The 22661-nt window shown below is 39.9% G+C and overlaps 1 protein-coding gene across 2 annotated transcripts in view; it reads right to left on the reverse strand.

The window, feature by feature from the left end:
* Window positions 1-3573: 3573 nt before the first annotated feature.
* Window positions 3574-22661, reverse strand: part of SHB (SH2 domain containing adaptor protein B) — a 56222-nt gene continuing 37134 nt past the window's right edge. For both annotated transcript variants that reach the window (XM_088527321.1, XM_088527320.1), the window contains 3 exons: window positions 18463-18631; window positions 14205-14324; window positions 3574-4103 (listed from right to left, as the gene is read on the reverse strand). In XM_088527321.1, the coding sequence (XP_088383447.1) occupies window positions 3920-4103; window positions 14205-14324; window positions 18463-18631 (473 nt within the window). In that variant the 3' untranslated portion in view covers window positions 3574-3919. The remainder of the gene's footprint in view (window positions 4104-14204; window positions 14325-18462; window positions 18632-22661) is intronic.

The raw sequence follows: 22661 nt of genomic DNA on the forward strand, positions 1-22661 counted from the left end.
AAACCAGAGCAGAGTGTCTACACAGCACCCAGTAAGTATTTATACCCATTGATAAGATATATGATAAGCCTTCTGTTCTCCAAGTCGAACACTCCCAGCTCTCTCAAGCTTGTATGAGAGCTGCTCTAGACTCTTAATCATTGTCATGATCCCTCACTGTTTCACATTCCAGTCTTTCCATGTCTCTCTTGTTTTCCAGTTGGTCACCCCAATCCGTAGTGATCCAAGGGGTTATTTCTCTCAAAGTGCAGGATTTTGCACTTGCCTTTCTTATATATCATGAGGTTCCTCTTTTCCAGTCTGTGAATGTCCCTCAGAATAGGAGAGTACAGCCATTTAGTACGACCATCAGCCACTTCTGAGTATTCTAATTTCTGAAAATTTCCTGGGGCTGCGTTTGGTCCCAGCCCCCAAGTCATTAATGAAGTCATTGGCACTGGTATTCACCCCTGGGACACACTACAAGTACCTGGCCTCCAACTGCCATTCAATCTGTTTTCAGTGCACCTCAGTGTGCATTTGTCTGGCTTGTATTTCATCAGCTTGCTTATGAGGATGTTACAGGAGAAAGTGTCAAACACCTTACTGAAGTCAAGGTAAACAACAGCGACTGTTCTCCCCTTCAACCACCAAGCCGGCCATCTCATCATAGAAGTCTGTCAGATTGCTTAAGCACATTTTCCCCTTTGTGAGTCTATGCTGACTACTCCGAATAGCCTTTCTATCCTTCCTATCTCTGGAAATAACCTTTCGTAGAATCATAGAATCCTTAAGGTTGGAAGGGACCTCTAGAGGTCATCTAGTCTAAACCCCTGCACATGCAGGGTCACCTAGAGCACGTGGCACAGGGCGGCATCCAAGCGGGTTTTGAAGATCTCCAGAGAAGGAGACTCCACAACCTCTCTGGGCAGCCTGTTCCAGTGCTCTGTCACCCTCACTGTTAAGAAATTTCTCCTGAAGTTCCTGCGGAACTTTTGGTGCTTCAGTGTGTGGCCATTCCCTCTAGTTCTGTGAGCAGCCACCAGTGAAAACAGGCCAGCACCATCCTCCTCACTGCCCCCTTGAGGTACTTATAAACACTGATTAGATCCCCTCTCAGCCTTCTCTTCTCCAGGCTGAACAGGCCCAGCTCCCTCAGCCTCTCCTCATAGGGCAGATGTTCCAGGCCCCTGATCATCCTCGTGGCCCTGCGCTGGACTCTCTCCAGCAGCTCCACATCCCTCTTGTACTGTGGAGCCCAGAACTGGACACAATACTCCAGATGTGGCCTCACCAGGGCTGAGTAGAGGGGCAGGATCACCTCCCTCGACCTGCTGGAGACGCTCTTCTTAATGCAGCCCAGGACCCCATTGGCCTTCTTGGCCACAAGAGCACACTGCTGCCTCATGGTCAACTCATGAGGTTTCTCACCGCCCAGTTGTCCAGTCTGTCCAGGTCCCTCTGGATGGCAGCACAGCCCCCTGGGGTATCAGCTGCTCCTCCCAGTTTGGTATCATCAGCATACTTGCTGAGGCGACACTATGTGCCTTCATCCAGGTTCTTCTCTGCATTACTCCAGTCAGTGCTGGTGTCAAAATCCACGATGCAACATCCCACATTACAACTCTGTCATATATCATGGAAGCCAAAAAACTTCATTAGCTCTCTGGAAGGGTCTGAGTAGATTTTTTTCAGACTTGCCTGGCACTAATAACATAACAGATACTCTAAATTTGTGCTCAGGTCTGTTTGCTGGTTTCCAAATAGTGAGCTCACTCATGCACAGAAGCAAAAATGAACACTAAGGAGACTGTTCCCCTTCCCTTTTTAATCAAATCTTTTGCCAAGAGTTACTCAAGGCATAACAGAATAGACACCCCTAATTTTCTGGACTGCAAAAAGAGACTATAGTGTAATTCCTATTTTCACTGTAGAGCTGCCAATGTTGCACAGTTAAATCACAAAAATCCACTTTTTTTCTGAAAGGCTACTTCAAATGTTAGCTCTTGAAGACAATCTGAATAAATACCAACAAATGGAAATCCCCACACTTAGGGGAAGAAAAGGGAGAGGATTATATTTTTTAAAAATAATTTTTAATAGGTTTTTCATAGGCATGACTGCTATAGGGTCTTCCAGCCATAAGCAATGCTGCATACTGCAATGCACCACATTTTTCACTGTACACGAAAAAGCCTACGAAGAGAATTCCTTCACTGGAAAAATATCGTACAATCACTTCAATAAACAAAGACAACATTACAGTGCAAACAAAATCTTGGTTTTATTTATGCTGCAGTTACTGAGAAGCTCTCAGTCTTTCTGACACTCACCGGCAACCAATGTTTTCTGACACGGTTTCCTTTGCTGAACCAAAAACCGTGGTCTTATCCCTGGAGGTGCAACAAACTGTATGCACATCTGTATGATGTGTATTGACCTGATCTGAAGGGGGCAGGGATAGGCAGCAGAACATTCATCACCGATGGCATTACATGGAACATCTTGAAAGTCTTTTCAGATTAGACAATACAGTGTACTACTACTTTGCAGGCATTAAATAAATGATCATTCCATTGTATTTTTCAGATCTGCACTTATTTCAAAGCATACATAGAAGGCAAGAATAGGAAAGAAGGCTGAATTAAATAACAGTTTCACAGTCCTAATATAATCTGTAAAGTATGCAAACTGCATGCTATTTGCTACTCGAACAGCTGATGAGCATTCTAGACATACAGGTGCAAGGCGGCATTCAGTCAGGACTGATTCCTCAGTTCCAGCACTTCTGCACAATTACAGTTTTTCACTTATCCCCTTCAACAAGCACCAGCTATCTCACAAGCAGGTGGGAATTAGGCTGGCAGGATTGAGGTAGGGTAGTTTTTGCAGTGCTTCAGCCCAGCATGGAGCTCAGGCAAGAAAAGAAATTTAGCAAAGAAGGATGTATCAAGGGGTCATGTGCTAAGAATATCATTTACATTACAAAAAAAAAAAAAAAAAAAAGCTGCATACTGCACAGCTCATTTATACAGCTGAAAACCCCAACTTGTAGAAAGGCAACTTGTAGAAAGACACACTCTAAATATGCTGCCTCAGTGGGGCAATAGTTTGTCCCAGGTAAAATGAGCAAGTGAAGATTTTGCCTGCAAAAGCCTTGTAAAAACTTTCAACCACCCTCCTGCATAAATACAAACCTATGGGTTAAAATGACTTACTCTTAACTATCCACCTGCATTTATGAATGAAACTTGTAAATGAAGACAGTAACCCTTAGAAATTTATTAATGTACCAGAAAGGATAAAAATATATATTAAACCACTATTTTAATTATATCCCCTATTCATAAATAATGCACCATCATTTGCCATCTCAAAATCATGTGTTAGGATTGTGTGTCTAAGAGGATTTTGCATTGTTCAATTACTCCAAAAAAACTGCATAAAAAAGACACACCAACCTAAGAGACCACACAAAACCATGGCGACTTGCCTGCTAGGCAGTTCCTTCACAGTTCCACAGTATTTTGTTGGAAAAGTGTGTCCCTCAGGCTTAGGTTATATTTTTCACATGCAGATGTTTCTCAGCTTAGCAAGAGAATGAATATTGCTGGTGCTTTAATACTGAGAAGTTGTTGATTCTCTTTTAAACCATGGAAGAACTTGGTGTTCGAAAATACCTTCGTTTTCAGAGAAGCTCTGTGAAGGTTATCTACTCTCCTTGCACTAAAATGAGATTCCTTTCTCTTAAGTATACACATGCTGCAGTGTCAAAGTACCATACACACAGTCCCACACAGATCTCTGCAAAAAGCCTCTGTGACCAAGGCTGGAGGCGGCCACTCTCCATCACAAACTGAAGTGCTGAATTCCAGGAACGAAGCCTGCACGGCTCACATTGTCTCTCACCTCCCATCCACAGGAAGAGGTGAAAGGGCTTTTACAGAGTCCTCACGGCCACTGGGTAGAGAAGTGACAAGTGTTCTGCTCCCTTGATGGGCAGCTTCCTTGTAGTGTAGTAGTGGATGACTTCCGGAACGGTGTCAAAAGGAGGACTGTTCTGACCCAGGATGTATTTTTCTTTGGTTTTCGTCAGTTTCATGTGCATGAAACCTTGACTGCTCCTGTGAGAAAAGCAAAGAGTTAGATCATGCCTCTGTGTGTGGAGTGGGGCAGCACAACAGTCTCCACTTCATGATGCAGGGAAAGACAGAAATTCCATCTAATGGGCTAGGATTGCTCAATAGGTCAGCTCCAGTTAGTTTGGTAGTCCCATGAACAGCCTGAAACAAATGAAACTTAAGCTAGGGTTTTGTTTTCACCACCTATACCGCCAATTCAGCCTTTTCCCACTGGACTCAGCTGCAAAGCTGCCTCATCCTGCAGATGCTCAATCCATGCCAGAAGACAACCGTTCCCTCTCCTCCCCTGCAAATTTTGCAGTGATTCTCTCCTTTTTACTACATCAAGTCATCACCTTAAGACCAAAGGCAGTTGTTACATTTGGCCAGAGTCCCTTTCATGGAGACACACACAGGTATTAAGGCTCACTGATGTCAAGCAAGGGTTTCACTGCTGCTGAGGAGTCCTCCAAGTAGTAACTGCCCAGAAAAAGGACTATGCCCAGAGAGGTCAGGCAACACCATCTGGGAAAGCATTCCTGCAACTTGAGTGAGCCCACTTCCAAGGGCAATGGCACACTTTCAAACACCAGAACGATCCATTTCTGCACATGCAGAGCGAAGGACAGCAGCCTCTCCAGTCAGCTTATGACATGAACTCCACACTAGAAACAAACAATTTCTAGGCCATCCATCTTCTTACAAGGGAAACCTCTAATGCTGTGTAGTCTGCTGGCCAGTTCCCAGGCTCCTTGACTTGCTGGCTCAGCTTGTTGACCACTGCACATCTTCTGCATGCGGAGAGACCATCAGCACCAACGTCTGCAAGGGGCACAGGTACTCCTTGCAGTCCAAGACCTGCAGAGCTGTGTCCTTCTGAAGTTCTATGTGGGCTGAAGTCTTTGATGTTGGAGTGACAGTTAATTCCAACAGCTGTTGGGGACCATGCCCTGTGATGCATCATCACCATAGCTGACGACATGCATGCTGGCCTGGTGATTGTTCCCAGACCCTTTTTTTGCAGCCTTCTGTGCAAACTGCAGTGCATTTCACAAGAAACCATAATAAAATTCATTTCTATTTTAAGCTAGACAAAACACAATTAAGAGAAGGACTTACAAAAATCAAATTCAGTCCTATCTAAATCTAAAAGCTGAACACCAGACTTGCTGAACAGCAGATGATAAGCGGAGCTGAGGTATGAGATGTATAATATCAGTCATACTAGATTTGGAGCTGGTGATAGTGGGGAAATGCCTGAGGGTTCAAAGATAGGAAAAATCAGTCCAACGTACTGGCATAGTGAGGAAATAGCTGCATCAGAGCCACATGGCCAAAGTAAGGAAAAGTGCAGACTGCAGGGCACACTGCAGAACAGACTGCTCACCTACTGCCATTTGGAGTAGACCTTTTCAAACAAGTCAGAAGGAATCACAGCTTTCAACCATGTATAAGAAGTCTTGCACTGCCTGGACAGTTGACATGCAGGTATCTACTTACGCAGGTCCTTCCCAGTATGACAGAAACACTGAGAAGCCCTCTATCCTAAACTAGGTGGAGGAAAAACAATCATTGAGTCCTGGAAGCAAGGAGCAAGGCACTTTTCTTGGTACTTCCATCTTTTACAGTGTTAAAGCTTTCCTTCTTCCACTCTTTCTCTCTTTAACAATATCTGCGAATTGCTGGTTCAAACTTGGAAAGCCAGAATCTGATTTGATGGAGAAATGCACCAGCAGAAATGAAAACACTTGCGCATAATGGTCTGACCAGACAAACACAGTGGCCAAATGAAGTAGACACATCAACAAGCCAAACTCATGGCCAGCTGACAGCCAGTTACTTTAGGGTAAGTATCTCTTTGCTGATTCGACTCCTCTTGAAGCAGTGTTCTGGTTCTGAGATGAGAGCTGTTAGAGCATTTGTGAGAGAATCTTTCTGCTGCTGTTTTTTTCCTCCACTACAAAGCAATTGCTCTATGAACGCATTGTTTCAAAACGCTGTGGTGCACAATGATGCTGCAGCTGCCTATTTCCCATCAAAAGAGGAGTCCCTGGGTCATTTTCTCTTGTTCTGATAAAATATGCTTGAGAAGCAAGTTGCAAATCACAGACATCTCCCCAGCAGGTAACCCATCTCATTAAGGCATGCTAGCTTTAAAGCGACACTTAGCACAATTAACACAAATGCTGAATATAACTTATTATCATAAGAAAGATGATTATGAAACACTGCCAGTGAGACAGACCCCAATAACAGAATTATCCATTACTAAAACCTAAGATATTTAGTAGTAGATAATGTGATTTTGCAGCTGCTGTGGCATATTGCCTATAACTGGAATACAGTTCCTCTTACTTTTCCTGATAATTGGTTAATGAATTTTTCATGAAGAATGCAGGGCAACATTTATGCTAAATCAACTCCTTTCAGTATAAAACAACTTAAAACCACTAGCCAAAGGGAAAAAAGAGTCATTAGAGGTAGAGAAGCCAGCCACCCTCATTTCTCAAAAACAATAATCCTTTTAATGCAACCCACAGATATTTTCTATTTAATGAAGCAGAGACTCATTACTGTTTTCTGGGATTTCTACACTAGCTCGAGGCAATGAGATCTCTGCCCTATTTCTTCTTTTCAAGCACTTTGCATTACAGTTTTTGAAAAGTGTAGTCCTGCCATTGGTGAAATCAATAACAAAACAAACTGACTTCTGGTGTAGAAGGACTGAGATAGGAGGTAGCTCTCCCTACATTAATTTTATTGTTATTTTATCACCACTGTATTCTATGCCAGTTTGCTCACCTAGCCATTGAAAGCTTACTGCCTAAGACTAGCATACTTGCAGATTTTACAGAACTGTTTTGTTAAAATCAATCACTAACCAGGATCTTTGTGGAGCTTCTTAGATGAATCAAATGTCAACCAGTCATGTGCAGGATCATCATTTTCAGCTATCTTTCCTGGCTTTTCCTGGCTTTTTTAACAGTCCTCATTCAAGCACTAGCTCTTCTTTTCTCTTCAAAAGGTATGTTAGAAAACTTGTTAGAAAATGAATGGCCAGGTAACCTAATATTTTGATCACTGAAAAACTGGCATTTCCCATTTACTCCGATTCTTGTATTTCTACTCTTTTGGGGTTCTTTTCCTAGAAAAGCACTAGATAAAACACAGTCTGAATAGAAAATGTTTTTCAGAACTGGCTTCTACAGGGGTTTCAAAACTCTGCCATGTCAAGCATACAAACTTTTTGTTCATAAAGGATAAAGACTGACAGGGAAAGCAATGCAACTGGGCTTATTTTTAATGTTGCTGGTGTTTGTAGTCAAGAACAACGCACTGCTAGCTGTTCACCAACAAACTAGTTATCAACATGTTGTTAGTCATGAGCATAAATCAATTTTCTTTCCCAATTATTTTTCCCACATGCCTAGAATTCTTTAAGCTGATCCTTACTGCAGGCTGGTGGATAATAGCAATGATGTTTGGAATCAGGATTTTTCAGTCTCTTTCAGTAGCAAGTATTATTGATCCTGCTAGGCCCAAGATTTCCAAATAGCAGATCATAAAGGAACCCCAAATTTACATACATAAATCTTGATGGATGCATGTTCCTGAAGACAGCAGACCCAATAATTTGACCTTAGGATTTATTTAAGTTAGATGCTTATTCTTAGTATGGGACTTCTTAAATATGTTATGATGTCTCAAACTTTTCCAAACTTTTTGCTTATCTGAGGGAAAATAGTGGATTTGACACACACACTCCTCCTCTTTCTCATTTTAACCATTCTGGTGACTTTCAAATGAAGAATAGGAGAACTCTTGGCTGCACTAAATTTTTTCTCTTCCAAGAACAGATGTTTGTACAGACTCAGTACTTGATATACACTTTAGTAACAGTCACCCCTTGATTAAACTCTTTTCCAACACAAACCTAAAATTGAACTTTGAATTATAGTTTCTCCATATTTTCTCTTCAGTTCTCTAAATCCAAAGAAAAAGATAGCTTATCAGACTGTGTTTTCTTTGACTCTGTGCTTGCAGTATGACACAAGCGTATTCAAGAAATACATTTAACTTACTGTATTTTTTTGAAGAAAAAGTTTTTGGCTTTGAAATATCACTAACGAAATATCACTAAACAGAAAAATCCTCTCAATGCTGCATTAGCTTAAAAATATGCTGCTTTGTTAGAGCATGTTTTCTGCATTGAGACTTCTATTTTGATGAAATATCACTTGAGCAAGGACATAAAGCAATAATGTTGCAATAACATCTTAAAAAAATCCACCTATTTTGAAACTATATTGTATTTTGCTTTCTTTTTTTTGTTCCATTCCAAAATAACTCTCAATTCTAAATTTATTTTTTGTTCTATACCATTACTGCTAACAAATCCTACAATGATTCAGGCCAACAAAAGGCAAGAAATAAAACTTCCTCTTAAAAATAAAATCCTGTTCCTACCTAAGGACGAGTACCTGCTAGAAAAATCATTTCTTGGAGACTATCCACTACTACTTCAGAGGCTATGAACTATTTTCTGCTGTCTCAGCTCTGTTCTTTTGAAGCACAGTACAAACAACAATACGTTATTCTGCATCTGACAACTGTTATTTGCATGAGCAATGAACAGTGTCTGTCTCTTGGCTAGCAAGAGCTAAGAAAACATCCCCTTGCATGCAACACACATGAAGAATATTCTGCTTTGCCAGGCTCCATTGCCTACATCCACTTTTCATTAGTGTCTGGGGTAACACCAAAATTACAGCGTATTTTTGTGAAAGTGATAGAATCCTTGCAGTCAGCAAACACCAAGGCTTCCATCACCTCTGTTTTGGCTGCTAGCAGACTAGATATAGTTTTAAAATACATTGATTAAACTATATTTGGAAAGCCATGAAAATTTCTCCTTTCTCTTTATAAATTGTACTGGAACATTACAAATGTTCCTTTGCAAGAAGAGAGTAAGTATTTTACACCACCTAAGAGACAGAAAGCAAACATTAATCCAAAACCTGAAACGCGCCAAAAGATAATGTTTTCAGTTTTGGATTTGTTCCACAGGCTATCTGTGCATTTTCCTAAGTGGCAAAAAGCTTTGTTTGCAGCACCCTCTGCCATTTAGGGAAAACCATGTCTGGCCATAATGATCTCAAAAAAACAATGAACAAAAAAAGAATGCAGGTCCAACTGTATATTAGGGTTTGAGATGAATTGAGACGAAATATTGGAGAAGATTTTGGGAGTCTATAGCGCTACTTTTCAAGGCATCAGGCTGCAAAACTTTATTATGGTTAATGAATGTGCAATTGGCAACAGTACTTATTCTGAAAATACCCATCATTTATTCTAGAGACAAGGAGCCTTTACCACCTGTCAAAAAATATACCTGAGGGACATTCATATCAGTGGATTTTGCTTTTCCTACAGACTCATTATGTATTCAGTCACAATCTGTCAGCTCTTTGGATCCAGAGTACAAATACACAAAGGCTCTACCCAAGGTAAAATGTATGGACTCTTGTATCTTCCATCTCTAAAGAAACCAGTCAACATTTTTTGCTACTACAGTAATGAATAATAATTATTGTTAATTTTTACTAAATTCTTCACTATTATAGCAATCAGGTCTTACAGCATTCTAGTTGGGGATGGACTTCAGGGCAGTCCAGTCTAATCCTCTGCTCCAAGAAGGACTCACCCAAAAGTTGTGTCAGGCTGCTGAGGGCTTTTGAAAACTTGCAAAGAAGGGGAATCTCCTACTTCTCAGCGCCACTCTTGTGGTGAAGAAGCTTTTCCTAAAGCCCAGTTGGAACTACTCTGGTTGCGGCTAGTGCTTGTTGTCTCACAGTGCACTTTGCAGCAAAGTCAGACACTGTCTTCTCTGTAATTGCCCTATTTTAGGCAATGGATGGTTGCAATATGCTGTCCTCTCCTCTTCCTTCTCTTCTCCCTGCTGAACAGGCTGAGTTCCTTCATCATCTCCATGCTTCACATCAAGCCCCGGACCATCATCATGGCCTTGCTTTGCACTTGCTCCCATTTTTAGACTTTTGCATAGGGAGGCCTCAAAGCACTTGTGGTATCTAAATGCAGAATTATCAGTGTTCTGTAGGGAAAATGATTACTTTTTTTAATGTATTAGGTGTTGCATTTGCATTAGGTGTTAAAGCTCTGCAGGTGGTTGTTCTTCATTATCCAAGACTGAAATATAATACAGAATATTATATAGAATAGTATACAGAATAGTAACTTATGTGCTGTTTTACCATTTAATTTAGCAAGGGAGCTCACTGAGCATACTCTACCAAAAGGTAATTGCTGAACAAGTGAAACACACTTTGATATGTGAAGTGAGAGATGGTTTTCCTCTTCTTTATGCACATTCACTTCCACCTTTTTCACCATCATGCTTGCTTGTGAAGAACGGATATAATACAAGGAATTTGCTGGTAGGCATTTCTATAGCAGTCAGAGCTTGGGGGTTCTGGCCACAACATGATCTCCAGGAGTATGGATCTCCAGGTTATCTCTTGCCTTGTGCACTTACAAATTAAGTTTATGGAAAAAGCAGGAGAGCATCAGTGGACCAAAAGTCTACAACCAGGGAGGAAATCCAGACAAGACACAACACAAAACAAAACAAGAGCATCTCCAGCTGTAAAGAGCAACAATGTGGGGCTGATGGAAGAGCTACAAGAAAGAGCATGGCTGCCTTGACAAGTCTTTGAGATCCTTCTCTTCTGTGAGGTAAATCATATTTCTTAACTGTTGCGCAACAGAAAATGTCAACAGAGTCAACAAGAATGTCCAGTTTTCTGGAACTCAAGCCAAAATCCCATGGAAGGATTGGTTTTTATTTGCACACGTGCCATTAAAAATAATTTCATTTGCTACTCAGATGAGCAATGCATGAATACATAAATATTACAGAGACCATTTCTCAAAACAGCCTCCGGAGGCAGCCAGTTCACACACCACAAACAGTTACTGTGTAAACAATGCTAACCTGAAATGACAGATGTTGGCCCAACCAGGTTAAACCATTCCAATGAATGCTTTCACCATATGCTTTTTGACTTGATCGTAGAGCAACTTCTGTGTGCGCTTTGCCCTCAGTGTCTTTGCCATGTCAGAGACGTTTTTGGAACACGATAAAGACAACAATCAACTCATGCAAATTCCATGGCAAATGAAACTCGTCTGGGAACTCAGAACCTTTCCTCATTTTGGAAAAGAGGGTCTTTGGAGACATGCACATTGTTTTAAATAGAACAAAACAATTGCTACCATCTTTGAGTGTGAATTTTTCAAATATAGGCAGTATTTCTGTGGATTCTTATTGCTAGACATAGCTGTGCTTTGCACAACTTAAAAGTTACTCTTCCATTATAAGGGAAATGGTCCAATGAAAATACTGATTAGGTTAAAGACAAAGGAAGAAAACCCATGCCTAAAACTGAGCAGTGCTGATGCTTTAAAAGAACTGCCACATGAAGCTAAAGAATAGAATTTAAATGGCTAATAGTCTCAACTGAAAATCAAGATGCTACTATTTCCTTTTCCTATAATCAGAATGTATTGCACTGATTGAAAGAAATAATGGCTCAAATGTGCTGACGAAGGTCTGTCAGAATCAAAAACGCACCAGAAAGGCAGTGATATACATGAGTGGTGTCTGGGGCATGTGTACAACATTCAGATGCTGCATTTTTTGCCTCAAAATGGTCTTAGGGAAACAGCCACAGAACTACCACGGCTTACCTCACACCCCACAAAACAACTCCCTGTCCACTGATGAACCTATTAGGCATGTTACCACTTCTATAACTTGAGAGAATTGTTCTTGCCTAAGCAACAAAAATAAATAAATAAAAACACGAGGCTCAAATCAAGACGTGTAACCACAGAAGACAAAAGTAGCTCTTTCGATTTCTGTATCAACTCAACCACATGTTGGAAGCTTCATTTCGATGAACTAAAATGAAAAAGGTAATACTCTTAAATATTAATACCCAAAGTGCCTTGGCTCCTGAAACACTTAAAGAGGCTTGGAAATGCACTTGGGAAAGGTCAGTTTCAGCTCTTCTTAGCTCTTTTTTTGCAGCAACAATCCATTGTGGCTGTTAATTTATCAATTGCTGGATGACCTTTTTCTACAAGGTGATTTTTATTTTTCCATAAATTAAATCTTGATCCTTCTGCTCTTTCACATGATTGACTTATTCTCTTATTTGATTGATTTATGTTATTACATAACAACAACTGCTTTATTATTTGTCTCTGAATAGCCTACATTGTTTACACGATTTGCAGCAAGATTGAATACTATAGTTCCAAAAACTTAATTCTAGACTAAGTTCTAGAATCAGATTGTTGGCTATGCAAGTGAGTTTGTATGGTAACTAAACAGTTGTTAAGCATCAGCTAGATAGTATGAGATAAAGAACTCCCTTAAAAAAATATATATATAACTAGTACTGACTAATGAACAGGACATGAATTCTGAGTGTGATACCATGTGCAAGGGGAATACATGAAGAGGCCATGGGAGAACAACCAACATCAGCGGGCACTGGTAAACAATAGTAGCAGAACCTAGAACACACGGTTAAGTTTGGTTTTGATAACTGTAGGAGAAAAGGTTGTATATTTAGTTACTTTACCAAAAAGAAACATGGAGGAGATTTAAAATATGTACTACTAGGAAATCTGAGTTGGAAAAGTCAGTAAAATATCATGCAAAAGAGCCAGAAAGAGCCAGCATCCGGATGTACTTTACTTTTTTTTTTTTTTTTAGAGAGATGAAAAGAAATAGAGATGTAGGTGATGCAGAGAAAGAATGACTACAGTAAAAGCACAGAAATTGAGCTGTCTTGATTTTTTTTCTGAAGGCATGTTCTAGTTAAATAGTAAAAATCACATGGTCCATATAAGAATTAAGTGAGATTCTACAGTCTAATTTAATAACAGAAGTCATAACTTCCAGAATATGAAAAGAAAAAATTAAGTCTACTTCTATCTGAAGGGCTGATGATATATGTCATATATAATATGCAACAGCACACAGATCAAATAACAAAGGGCACAAAAGGAGTCGAACTTCATTTCTGAGGCATTTTTTTAAGGCAGACATCTCTTATTACAGAAATACCACAACAGGGACAGTGGAGCTGTATTTTAAGAAGTGTATTTTAAGAAGTGTATTAAGAAAAAACACTTTCAGACCACATCATAAAATGGAGTAATGGACAGAATTCTACTCAACCCGAAGTGCGGATATAAAGCTGACCTGAAATCTAATATTTAGACCACTGGACTAAGCCAGAAAAGAGGGAGCCTTTTATAGATAGTGAAACTCAGATTGTGGAATTGTTCCTTTGCATGTGCAGGTTTAGAGCTGTTTTTGAAAGTATAATCATCATTTTAAACACCAGAGCACCAGGGAGATTAATTTCACAGACCACATTCTGGAAGTAGAAAAGCATGAAAACAATCTGCTTTACACCTGTATACCCATTAGCAAGGTCAAGAGACTTGTTCTCCTGCACAGAAAAACTGGGAAATTCCTCTACAAGAAAAGATAGAGGGCATATGTTGAAGCTGACGTTTTTAATATACCCTGATCAGCCAAAGGTAAATGAACAAGATAAGAGTGGCACTACAATACTGGAACAAGATTCACTTTCTAATTTTGAAATTTCTCTTCTGCCAATATAAGGGCTGCCCACTTCCACCAAAGTAAACCACATAAAAGCTTCTTTCCTTCTATGACCAAAGAGCCTTTTACAAAGAGAATAAAAACTGCAGACTAGAGAGTTGCCAAATCTGAAATAAAGCGGAAGCAGCAGTGGCATTTCTTCTCAGATGTAGAGAAAATTCCAAATTTATTTTGTTAAATAAGCCCCAAAGACTAACAAGTCTCTTACCAATTCCCAAATCAATGACTGTCAATACATATCATGCAGGCCAACAGTCTCGCAACCTCTGAGTGCTTTACTGAGCTGAACTGGTACAACAGACTGGCTCATTTTCCCCTCTAGCACCATGAAAATTCTGGTTTATAAATTATATTTATGTGTTTTACTGACAGATACTTACTTGAGTGAAAGAGAATAGTCATGCTTGCTTGTTTGACTATTTCTTACAAGGTAGCTACACTCCTTACATAAACGTAACAGGTTTTCTGCATCTGTTCGACTGATTGCTCCATGATACCATCTAGGAAAAAGCAGAGAGATTAATATATACATATTCCAATTGACACTGCTTTCTCTACTTTGGTTTTTTAAGGTATGAGAAAGTGATATTTAAAGAACATCTCAAAGACAAAAAGCAGATTGCTTGCCATATCTGAAGTTAATGTTACATTTGAGATGTCTAGTAGTTACTTTCCACTAATTGACATAAATATTTATGTAATAAACCCTTATCAAGCACACTATTATCTGTAATTTGCAAGCACTAGATCACAGTGCACTATTTTGTCCCAATACTACACTAGTATTTCAACTAAAGGCAAGCAAAACCACTTTTGAGGAATGTGAAAAAAATAATATGTGCAAAAAAAGGAGAAAAAAAGGAGAAAAACAATAAGGAAGGGTGCCTGTTTCCTCTGTGTGAAGATTTATAAAAAAGACACATCTAAGCAGGGCTTGTAAAACTCCAGACAGTTTTTAGTAAATCCTGCGTGGGAATCTTTGGAAAGGGAAATTCTTCTGTGAGCTGGGAAGAAAGGAGAAAGGTGGGTCCTTTATTAAGCTGACCATTGCAAGAGAAGAACCTCTTCTCCAAATTCTGGAGGTTATGCTACTAACTACCTACCTGGTTAACACCAGCTCCATTGTCCAAGCTGGCAAACGCGCTAAACAAAAGTTAGTGATCAAATTAAAAATTCATCATGTGCCTGCTCTGGTTGCAACCAGATCTCCATTTGAGAGGGATAACACAGGGATTAAACTACTGCATATTCAAGACAGATAAGGAAAGGATATGGTGACAGCTCCATCACACCATAAGCAGCAATGAAGCTTCCTCAAGACTGGTTGTTTTTAGACAGTATTCACCCTTCCCTCAGCATCTACTTACTCCTGGAGGATATGTGTCAACAAGCAATTTGAAGGCTAAGTTGTATTCTGAACATAGGAGAAAGATGACAAATTCATAAGAGTTGATCAAAAAATGGAATTGCGAAAGAATCTAAAATTACTCCTAATGCTATAAATCATTTCTTGGAGGAACAGAAAAAGTGGCAAATAAAACCAACATAAAACACAAATCCAGTAAAAAGCAGGAAACTGTCCTGAAAACCAAGATTAACAGGGAAGTGTTTCATCTGTTCTTTCGGTCTCATGGTCTCCAGTGGACAGACTCAGGCTCATGGACAAAGAACATCAAACTGTGTCCGAGAAACAATACTGGCTTTTAAAAACAGGGTTGGGAGAAGAACAACAAAGTATATAAAGAGAACTCTTGATGCAAACATCTAATTTAAAAAACAAAACAGAGAAGTTCTAGCTATAGCTGAGAGTAAACATGAGCATTATGAAGTGTGTTTGCTTGTTATCACATGCCAGTGAAGACAGACAGATTTTTATGCTCCAGCTATCCAGAGAGGTAAGCATGAAAGTTCTTGACCATTTTGCTGTTTCAACTGTATTGCAGCTGTTCATTCTGGACATAGTTATTCTTCAAATGCCAACATTTGTAGGTAACGGTCAATACTGAAATGTCAAGAACATCTTCATAGAGCAGGGAATCAGGCCAGGGGAAAAGCATCAGAAATAATAGTTGAAAATGTTTACATCTTCTGACATGTCTTGGAGAAATACAGGCACATAATGCAAATCTAGAAGGAAAACTCAAATGTAATCACGTAGTTCTACCTTTATAAGGATTTCCTCCTAGGATTAAGTGAAAGCATCCTGATCTGTGTGTCTTCTAGACATTCTTCTCGATGTCCCTGATTTTGTCAATGATCAGGTATGAGTTATCATTTGGCTACAGCTTCACTGAAGACAGGGCAGCTGCATTAGCTATGCAGCAAGTGCAATCAGTTATTGCAGTTTACATAATGCATAATATGAATCTTTCGTCTCTGAATTAGTCAGAGCAAAACAGGAAGTCACCAGGTCTTGTACGTAAGGCTGGGAGGGATTCACTTTCAAGAGAATGCAGGAAACAAAGCAGATTATTTCTTTTTTCACTGCTACTTCTAGGAACCAGAACAATTTCATTCAATTTCCCTGTGTCTATGAGTTACTAAATTCCTAAAATTAATAACTTAATCACAATCAACTTGTTGATATATTACCATGCCTTGGAATTTCTGCCTGTTTGCGAAAGTTCCTAGCGACGCTTTGCTAATTCTCTTGTTAATTAGCATGTTTCCTTTCCTCTAGATCCTGCTCTATCCTAAATCAGAGTCCATACTTGTAAAAACTGAAAATGAGGAACTGGTTTGGCAGATGCTGTGAAGAGGTATTATTAAAATGTGATCAGCTCATACAAGTATGACTAACTAGAGTAAAAAAAATCCAAGCTCTCCAGCTTTCTGATACATTGTTAACTGCACATTCACTTCTTCTGAGGTCCTGCATACATAAGAACCAAAAACAATCCAGTAAGAACAGTTTTATCTGCTTGAATTTTTAGAATGGGCTAAATCTGCAGTCCTTTAGGCAGTGATTGGCATGCCTAGTGTGTCTATTGCAAATTAAGAACTAAACTTAGACATCCTAAGAACTAAAGAACTGTACACCCATCTGGACTACGGAAGGGATTGTGCCCCTGTGCTCGGTGCTGGTAAAGGCCACACCTCGAATCCTGTGTTCAGTTTTGGGCCATTTAGTAGAACAAAGAAGAACATGGAGGCGCTGGAGCATGTCCAGAGAAGGGCAATGAAGCTGGGGAAGGGGTTGGAGCATAGATCTTACGAGGAGCAGCTGAGGGAGCTGGGGTTGTTTAGTCTGGAGCAGAGAAGACTCAGGGGAGACCTTACCACTCTCTATAACCACCTGAAAGGAGGTTGTAATGCGGTGGAAGTCAGTCTCTTTTTAAAAATAACTGTTGATAGGACAAGAGGAAATGGCCTCAAGTTGCACCAGGGGAAGTTCCGGTTACACATTAGGAAAAATTTCTGCACAGAAGGAGTGGTGAGGCATTGGAACAGGCTGTGCAAAGAAGTGGTGCAATCCCTGGCAATGTTCAAGGAATGTGTAGATGAGGCACATAGGGACATGGTTTAGTGCGAATGATGGTGATGAGTTTATGTTTGAACTTGGTGTCTTGAAGGTCTTTTCCAGCCTTAATGATTCAATGATCAGGCTGAGGATTTATTAAACAGGTTACCAAAAAGGTCGAAAGAGAACCATCCAATAATCTATGTGGGAGCCAACACTTAACAGATGCTCAACTTTCTGCAATATGTTAAATGTACTTTGGGACTAGAACTATTCAATAAGTATCAAATTTTATAGACAAATGTAAAACACTTTAATTGTTTAGGTATAGTATTTTCAGTGGGGATTTTGAAATGAGAGGTTGCTCTTCCCTGTGTTTTAGATGCATCTACCCTCTGACAATGAGCAGACCCCTCAAAGTTTTGGCTGTTGTCAGTAAGTTAAAAAATGATACCATGGGGGTGATACTATTCTACATTTTAAACTTAAGTGTTGCATAGGAAAAGAGTATGTCAAAGAGAAAGGAACTTCTGGAATGACTTTTCCTCAGCTATAAATGTCAGGACAGAAATGAGGTAAGACAAAAGTCACTGTTTTGGATAAGAGAGCTTAATTCATGGGAGTTTCCCCACATCTTGACTTCAGAGCTGACAAAGCTGCCATATCATCCTGAGTTTGACACCATAACAGAAATAAATATTTTTTTTTTCTGAAAGATCTGAAAGCAGTCTCATCTCTCTTTCCCTAGAACACTGTTACAGCTACATGAAAGGCACATGCAAGATACCAGAAGTATACTATGCAACCATAAATATATGGAATTCATGAAGCAGTAACGCATAGTCCAGATGTACGTTCTCCACACCTATTTTCCCCAAAGTAATGAAAATAACACAGATCAAAATGCAATAAGCCATGTGTGCCTGGCCAGATAAAATTCAGTATACCTGAGGTAAGCTCCAAGAGGCTCTTACTTAACTTCATTTTATCCCTCACAGAAATTACTTGAGTTCTGTGCAACTAATAGTAATTTTCCATGAAACATTTCCATGAAATTTTCCAAGAACATTAACACAGGGGAAAGTGAGGAAGAGGAGCTGGACAGCAGGATGGAAGTCATCCGCTCCTCTTATAAGTGCAGGGCAAAGAGGTGAAGAGCAATTATTGTGTTTACTTACATCTGTTTTTCCAGTGCAATAGTTGGATCTATCCTTTCTCCCAGGATGCCACAAAATTCTGGACTGCCATGTTTGATGGGTTTAAAGCCTCCTCCAAGTGCTCGTAACTGCCTGCGCTGATCATTTGAGGAATAAGGTGCCTGTCGCTTCTCACTTCCATTAAACTGGGCTGCAAGATACACAACAGGTTAGCAAGGTCCAAAACAGCTGTAGCATTTAAAGAGCTTTTCAGGAGAAAAAGTGTGCATCCACTAGCATGAAATCTAGTGGTTTAACTGCAAAATCATCATAAGATGATGCGGTCAAACCTCACAGTACCTCAGACTACCAAAGACAGAGAAAACAGTCATTTTACCTGTCAAAATTAAGACAACAAGCAGATGAAATCATCATGAATCCAGTTTGCCTAAGCTATACAGAATAACTGAACAGTGACCTGGGTACAAATACGGATAGCAAACACCCATTTATCCACATCAAAAGTGCTATCAAGCAGCAATGATTTTATAAACTGCACCCACTTGTACAAGGTTGACACAAACCCTTTTTGTCTTGAAATAAAAGAGTCCAAAGAGCGATGAAAAGAGAAGATAACATTTGTCAGTTCCTCTCACAAACTGTATTATTATTTTAAGGAAAGATATATGGCTTATTAGCAGAACTGTAATTTCTCAGAACACCACATTGTCTGTAACAAAACACGTACTAATGAGACCTTTATCCTCATGCATATAAAAACTGCACTTACAGATTCTGTGCCTTCCTAGTTTCATACAACTAAAGGCAGAACAGTTACTTTCTTCTCGAGCTGATCCCTGAATTTTAGACATGTTTCTTCATCATCAAGAAATAACACTCCCAGCTTATCGCTTTTCAGGTTATCTATCAGGAACTGTGTAAAACAAATATCACTGGTGTCACGAGGCATAGGCTACAAGACCCACCTAAAAATACACACAAAGAGCAAGTAACTCTCCTGCACATTTCAGAAGGAGAGAGAGAAAAAAAGTGTTCTAAGAAGTTTTGAATTCTTTTTCTTTTTCAGTTAGAAGATGTAGGGTAGTTCCAGATTGTTCTTCTAATTAATTAAGTCAGTAGAAATTACTGCTGAAGTGGAGTAAATGTATTTGCACACATTCTGAAGTTTACATGGCAGAAATATACAGGGTATTATTACTTTTAATGGAAATTCAGATTTAACTTAATTATTGGATAATGGAAGTTGAATAGCTAAAGAAGGAGAAGCAGGGCATGTGTATACCTGCAACTGAAACAGACACAGAGCACTTAAATTCAGACAGAAAAAAACACCCAGTACTAAAAGATTGGAATTCTATGAATACTGGTAAACTCATGACTTCAGTGACTCAGGAGTATCTTTCAGACACCAAAAACATTTGTTTCACAAAACAACTGTTATCCAACTGTACACTGCAATATCTTTGCAATATTTTGATAGTTAGAAGAAAAGTTTGTTCTTCAAAAGCAGTGTGAAGTTGAATTTCAGAAGCTTCTGAATGTTTTATTTCTCTGAAAAGGTGAGATAAGTGTCTGGACTCCATCAAACAGACAAATTGGCAAATACTATGCTCAAAATAAAGCACCAGTCTATGTGAATCAAGACTGTCACGACTCATCCTAGACCATTTCAAATTTCATCCTATCCAGTGCTGGAGCTCCTGTAGTGAAGGTTCATCAGCTCAGCTCCAGGCAGCTGTAGCGGAAAGCTTCTTAGGGACATGGCATTTCTGTTTGGACATGACCATTACAGTTCCACATTACATTGTGGAACTGGCTACATCCCTTCCCCTTTCTCCATGCTTCCTTTCTTGCCTTGCCCTGCTGCTACTGCCAAAACCCACTGAGGGTGGCATGCCATGACTCCCCTGCTTCCAGTTCCCCAAGGCCAGGGCACAAGCTTTCCATGCACTAGCAACTGCACTAGCAGAGCTGTCCAAATTTGTTACCTGTGGTTCTTCCTCAAGGAAGCCAAGGAGCAAGCGGCGGCCATGAATGGGTCTTCAGGCCCCCTTCATAACAGAGGGCCGTTTCTTTTACAAAGTTGTATTTATATGGGTTTTACAGACTTCACATTTCTTTTACTCGGTGTTTTACCCTATGAGCAGACTCATACACACAAGGAGAAGGACTGTCAGACTGCTGTTCTTGAACGGACTCGCCTGTGTTTCCTTCTCCCTTTCCAGAAAGACTATGTACCAGAAAATTACCCTGTTCCTGTCACTTAGCCAGACTCTTGGCCCTAACCTAACTGGTTTGCCAAGCTCAACAGGAGGTATAACAGGACCTGTTCTCATCCCATAAGAACCTTCAAAAACACTTCTCAGCTTCAGCCTGCATGTGTCACTGTGCAGACTTCAAAGAAACCATATCAAACCTGTTTGCAGAAGAACTTAAGCCACAAGACATGCTGTATCCCAGGCAGCACAGCTATATCTTTTTACCATGCAAGATTTACAGCAAGTGTTCCTGAGGAAAGCTATGGACTTTCTGCTCTGTAGGTGACAAGAAGACACCAGCAGTCCAGCTCTGTGCTGTGTTTGGGAGCCAGACTGTGGGCATGATGCTATCAGCCACAGCAGGCATCACAGGCCAGGAAGACTTTGTGCCTCTTCCCCACCTGTCCGTGCACAGGCCAGAAACCAGGCTTGATACACATCATCTCAGCAGTTAAGTCTTGAAATGGTGGCAGCAGAACATAAAATTTGTTCAGACTTAGATGAATAATTGACTATACAATAACTCTCCTGTGCTTCTTGACGGTTTGTCATTTCGGTTTGTTCCCCAGGTCTGTCACACAACAAACTGAAAACATTCACTGTACAAGTCTTATCATGTCTGTCCTTCAAATCACAAATGTCTGCTAGATGGATCCAGACGGACCACTTTTAGCAGAGGTCACCTTTACATTTGCAGCCTCCAAAACCTCAGCAGTACTTGGGACCGGTGAAGTGAGAATTGCTCATTGCCAGCATCTTTATTGTCATATTGGTCAAGGTTGTGCTCATTTGAGAAATCCACATCAGTTAAAATGGAACAAAAAAAACCCTATAGGGTTGAGGTTTAAACCATCTAAACAATAGGTTTAGCAAGCTATGCTAAAGAATCACAGCACTGACAAAAGTTGGAAGCATTTCTGATATCTCAGGAGGACAGAGCTTTTGGATGTATTTCCTTATTTCAAATGCAGGAGTTGGAGCTCTTGTTGCCTTGTTTTAAATATTTATACTGCCCAGGAGTTAGATTAAGTGAAGTGAGCACTGGTTAGAAAGTAGCTTGAATCTATGCTTGTAACCAATCCTTAGAAATTCATTTATCTCAGATATAGCACACTGGAAGGAATTACATACCTAATCTCAGATAGATGATTTGCCTGGGAAGAAAAATAAGTTTTTACCCTCTTAGCACTGTAAAACAGAACTGAAGCAGTTTTTAAAAGTGACAAACTAAACATGCTTCAAATGCTTATGTAAATCCAACAGGGATTCAAATATCATAATACTTTTAAATTCCATTTCATGTTAGTTTGCCACTTTTAAAAGCTATGTTTTAATTAACTGTGTATTCATAATAGAAAATAACCTAATCTCTTAAGAGAAAATTTGCACACAGCAAAACAAAGTCTAAAATTGGATGCATTATGCTTAATTATTTCACAGTTGCATGCAGACAAAACCTGAAGAAAGAACTAAGAAAAAAAATCCTTTTTTTTTTTTTTTTCAAAATCAACACTATTTTGGAATTCACCTGGTAACAGGCAGAAAATAAAGGTAGGAAAATAATTACAAAATCCAAAGGTTTGACAGGGACCAAGCGAGTTGAGAGCAAAATCAGTGGGCTCCCGGCATCAGGAGGATCGTTGCCAGGAGGGTGAGGGAGGGGACCCTGCCCCTCTGCTCAGCTCTGGTGAGGCCGCACCTGGAGCATTGGGGGCAGTTCTGGGCTCCCCAGACAAGAGGGATGTGAAGCTTCTCGAGAGGGTCCAGTGGAGAGCCATGAAGATGATTAAGGGACTGGGGCATCTATCTTATGAGGAAACACTAAGTGAGCTGGGCCTGTTCAGTCTGGAGAAGAGAAGGCTGAGGGGAGATCTTATCAGTGCATACAAATACATGAGGGGAGAGTTTAAAGAGGATGGGGCCAAACTCTTCTTAGTGGTGGCCAGAGAGAGGACAAAGGGT

Source organism: Tinamus guttatus, unplaced genomic scaffold, assembly GCF_059628265.1.
Source record: "Tinamus guttatus ecotype Peru unplaced genomic scaffold, ASM5962826v1 Tinamus_guttatus_pri_ptg000278l, whole genome shotgun sequence".
Classification (NCBI taxonomy): domain Eukaryota; kingdom Metazoa; phylum Chordata; class Aves; order Tinamiformes; family Tinamidae; genus Tinamus; species Tinamus guttatus.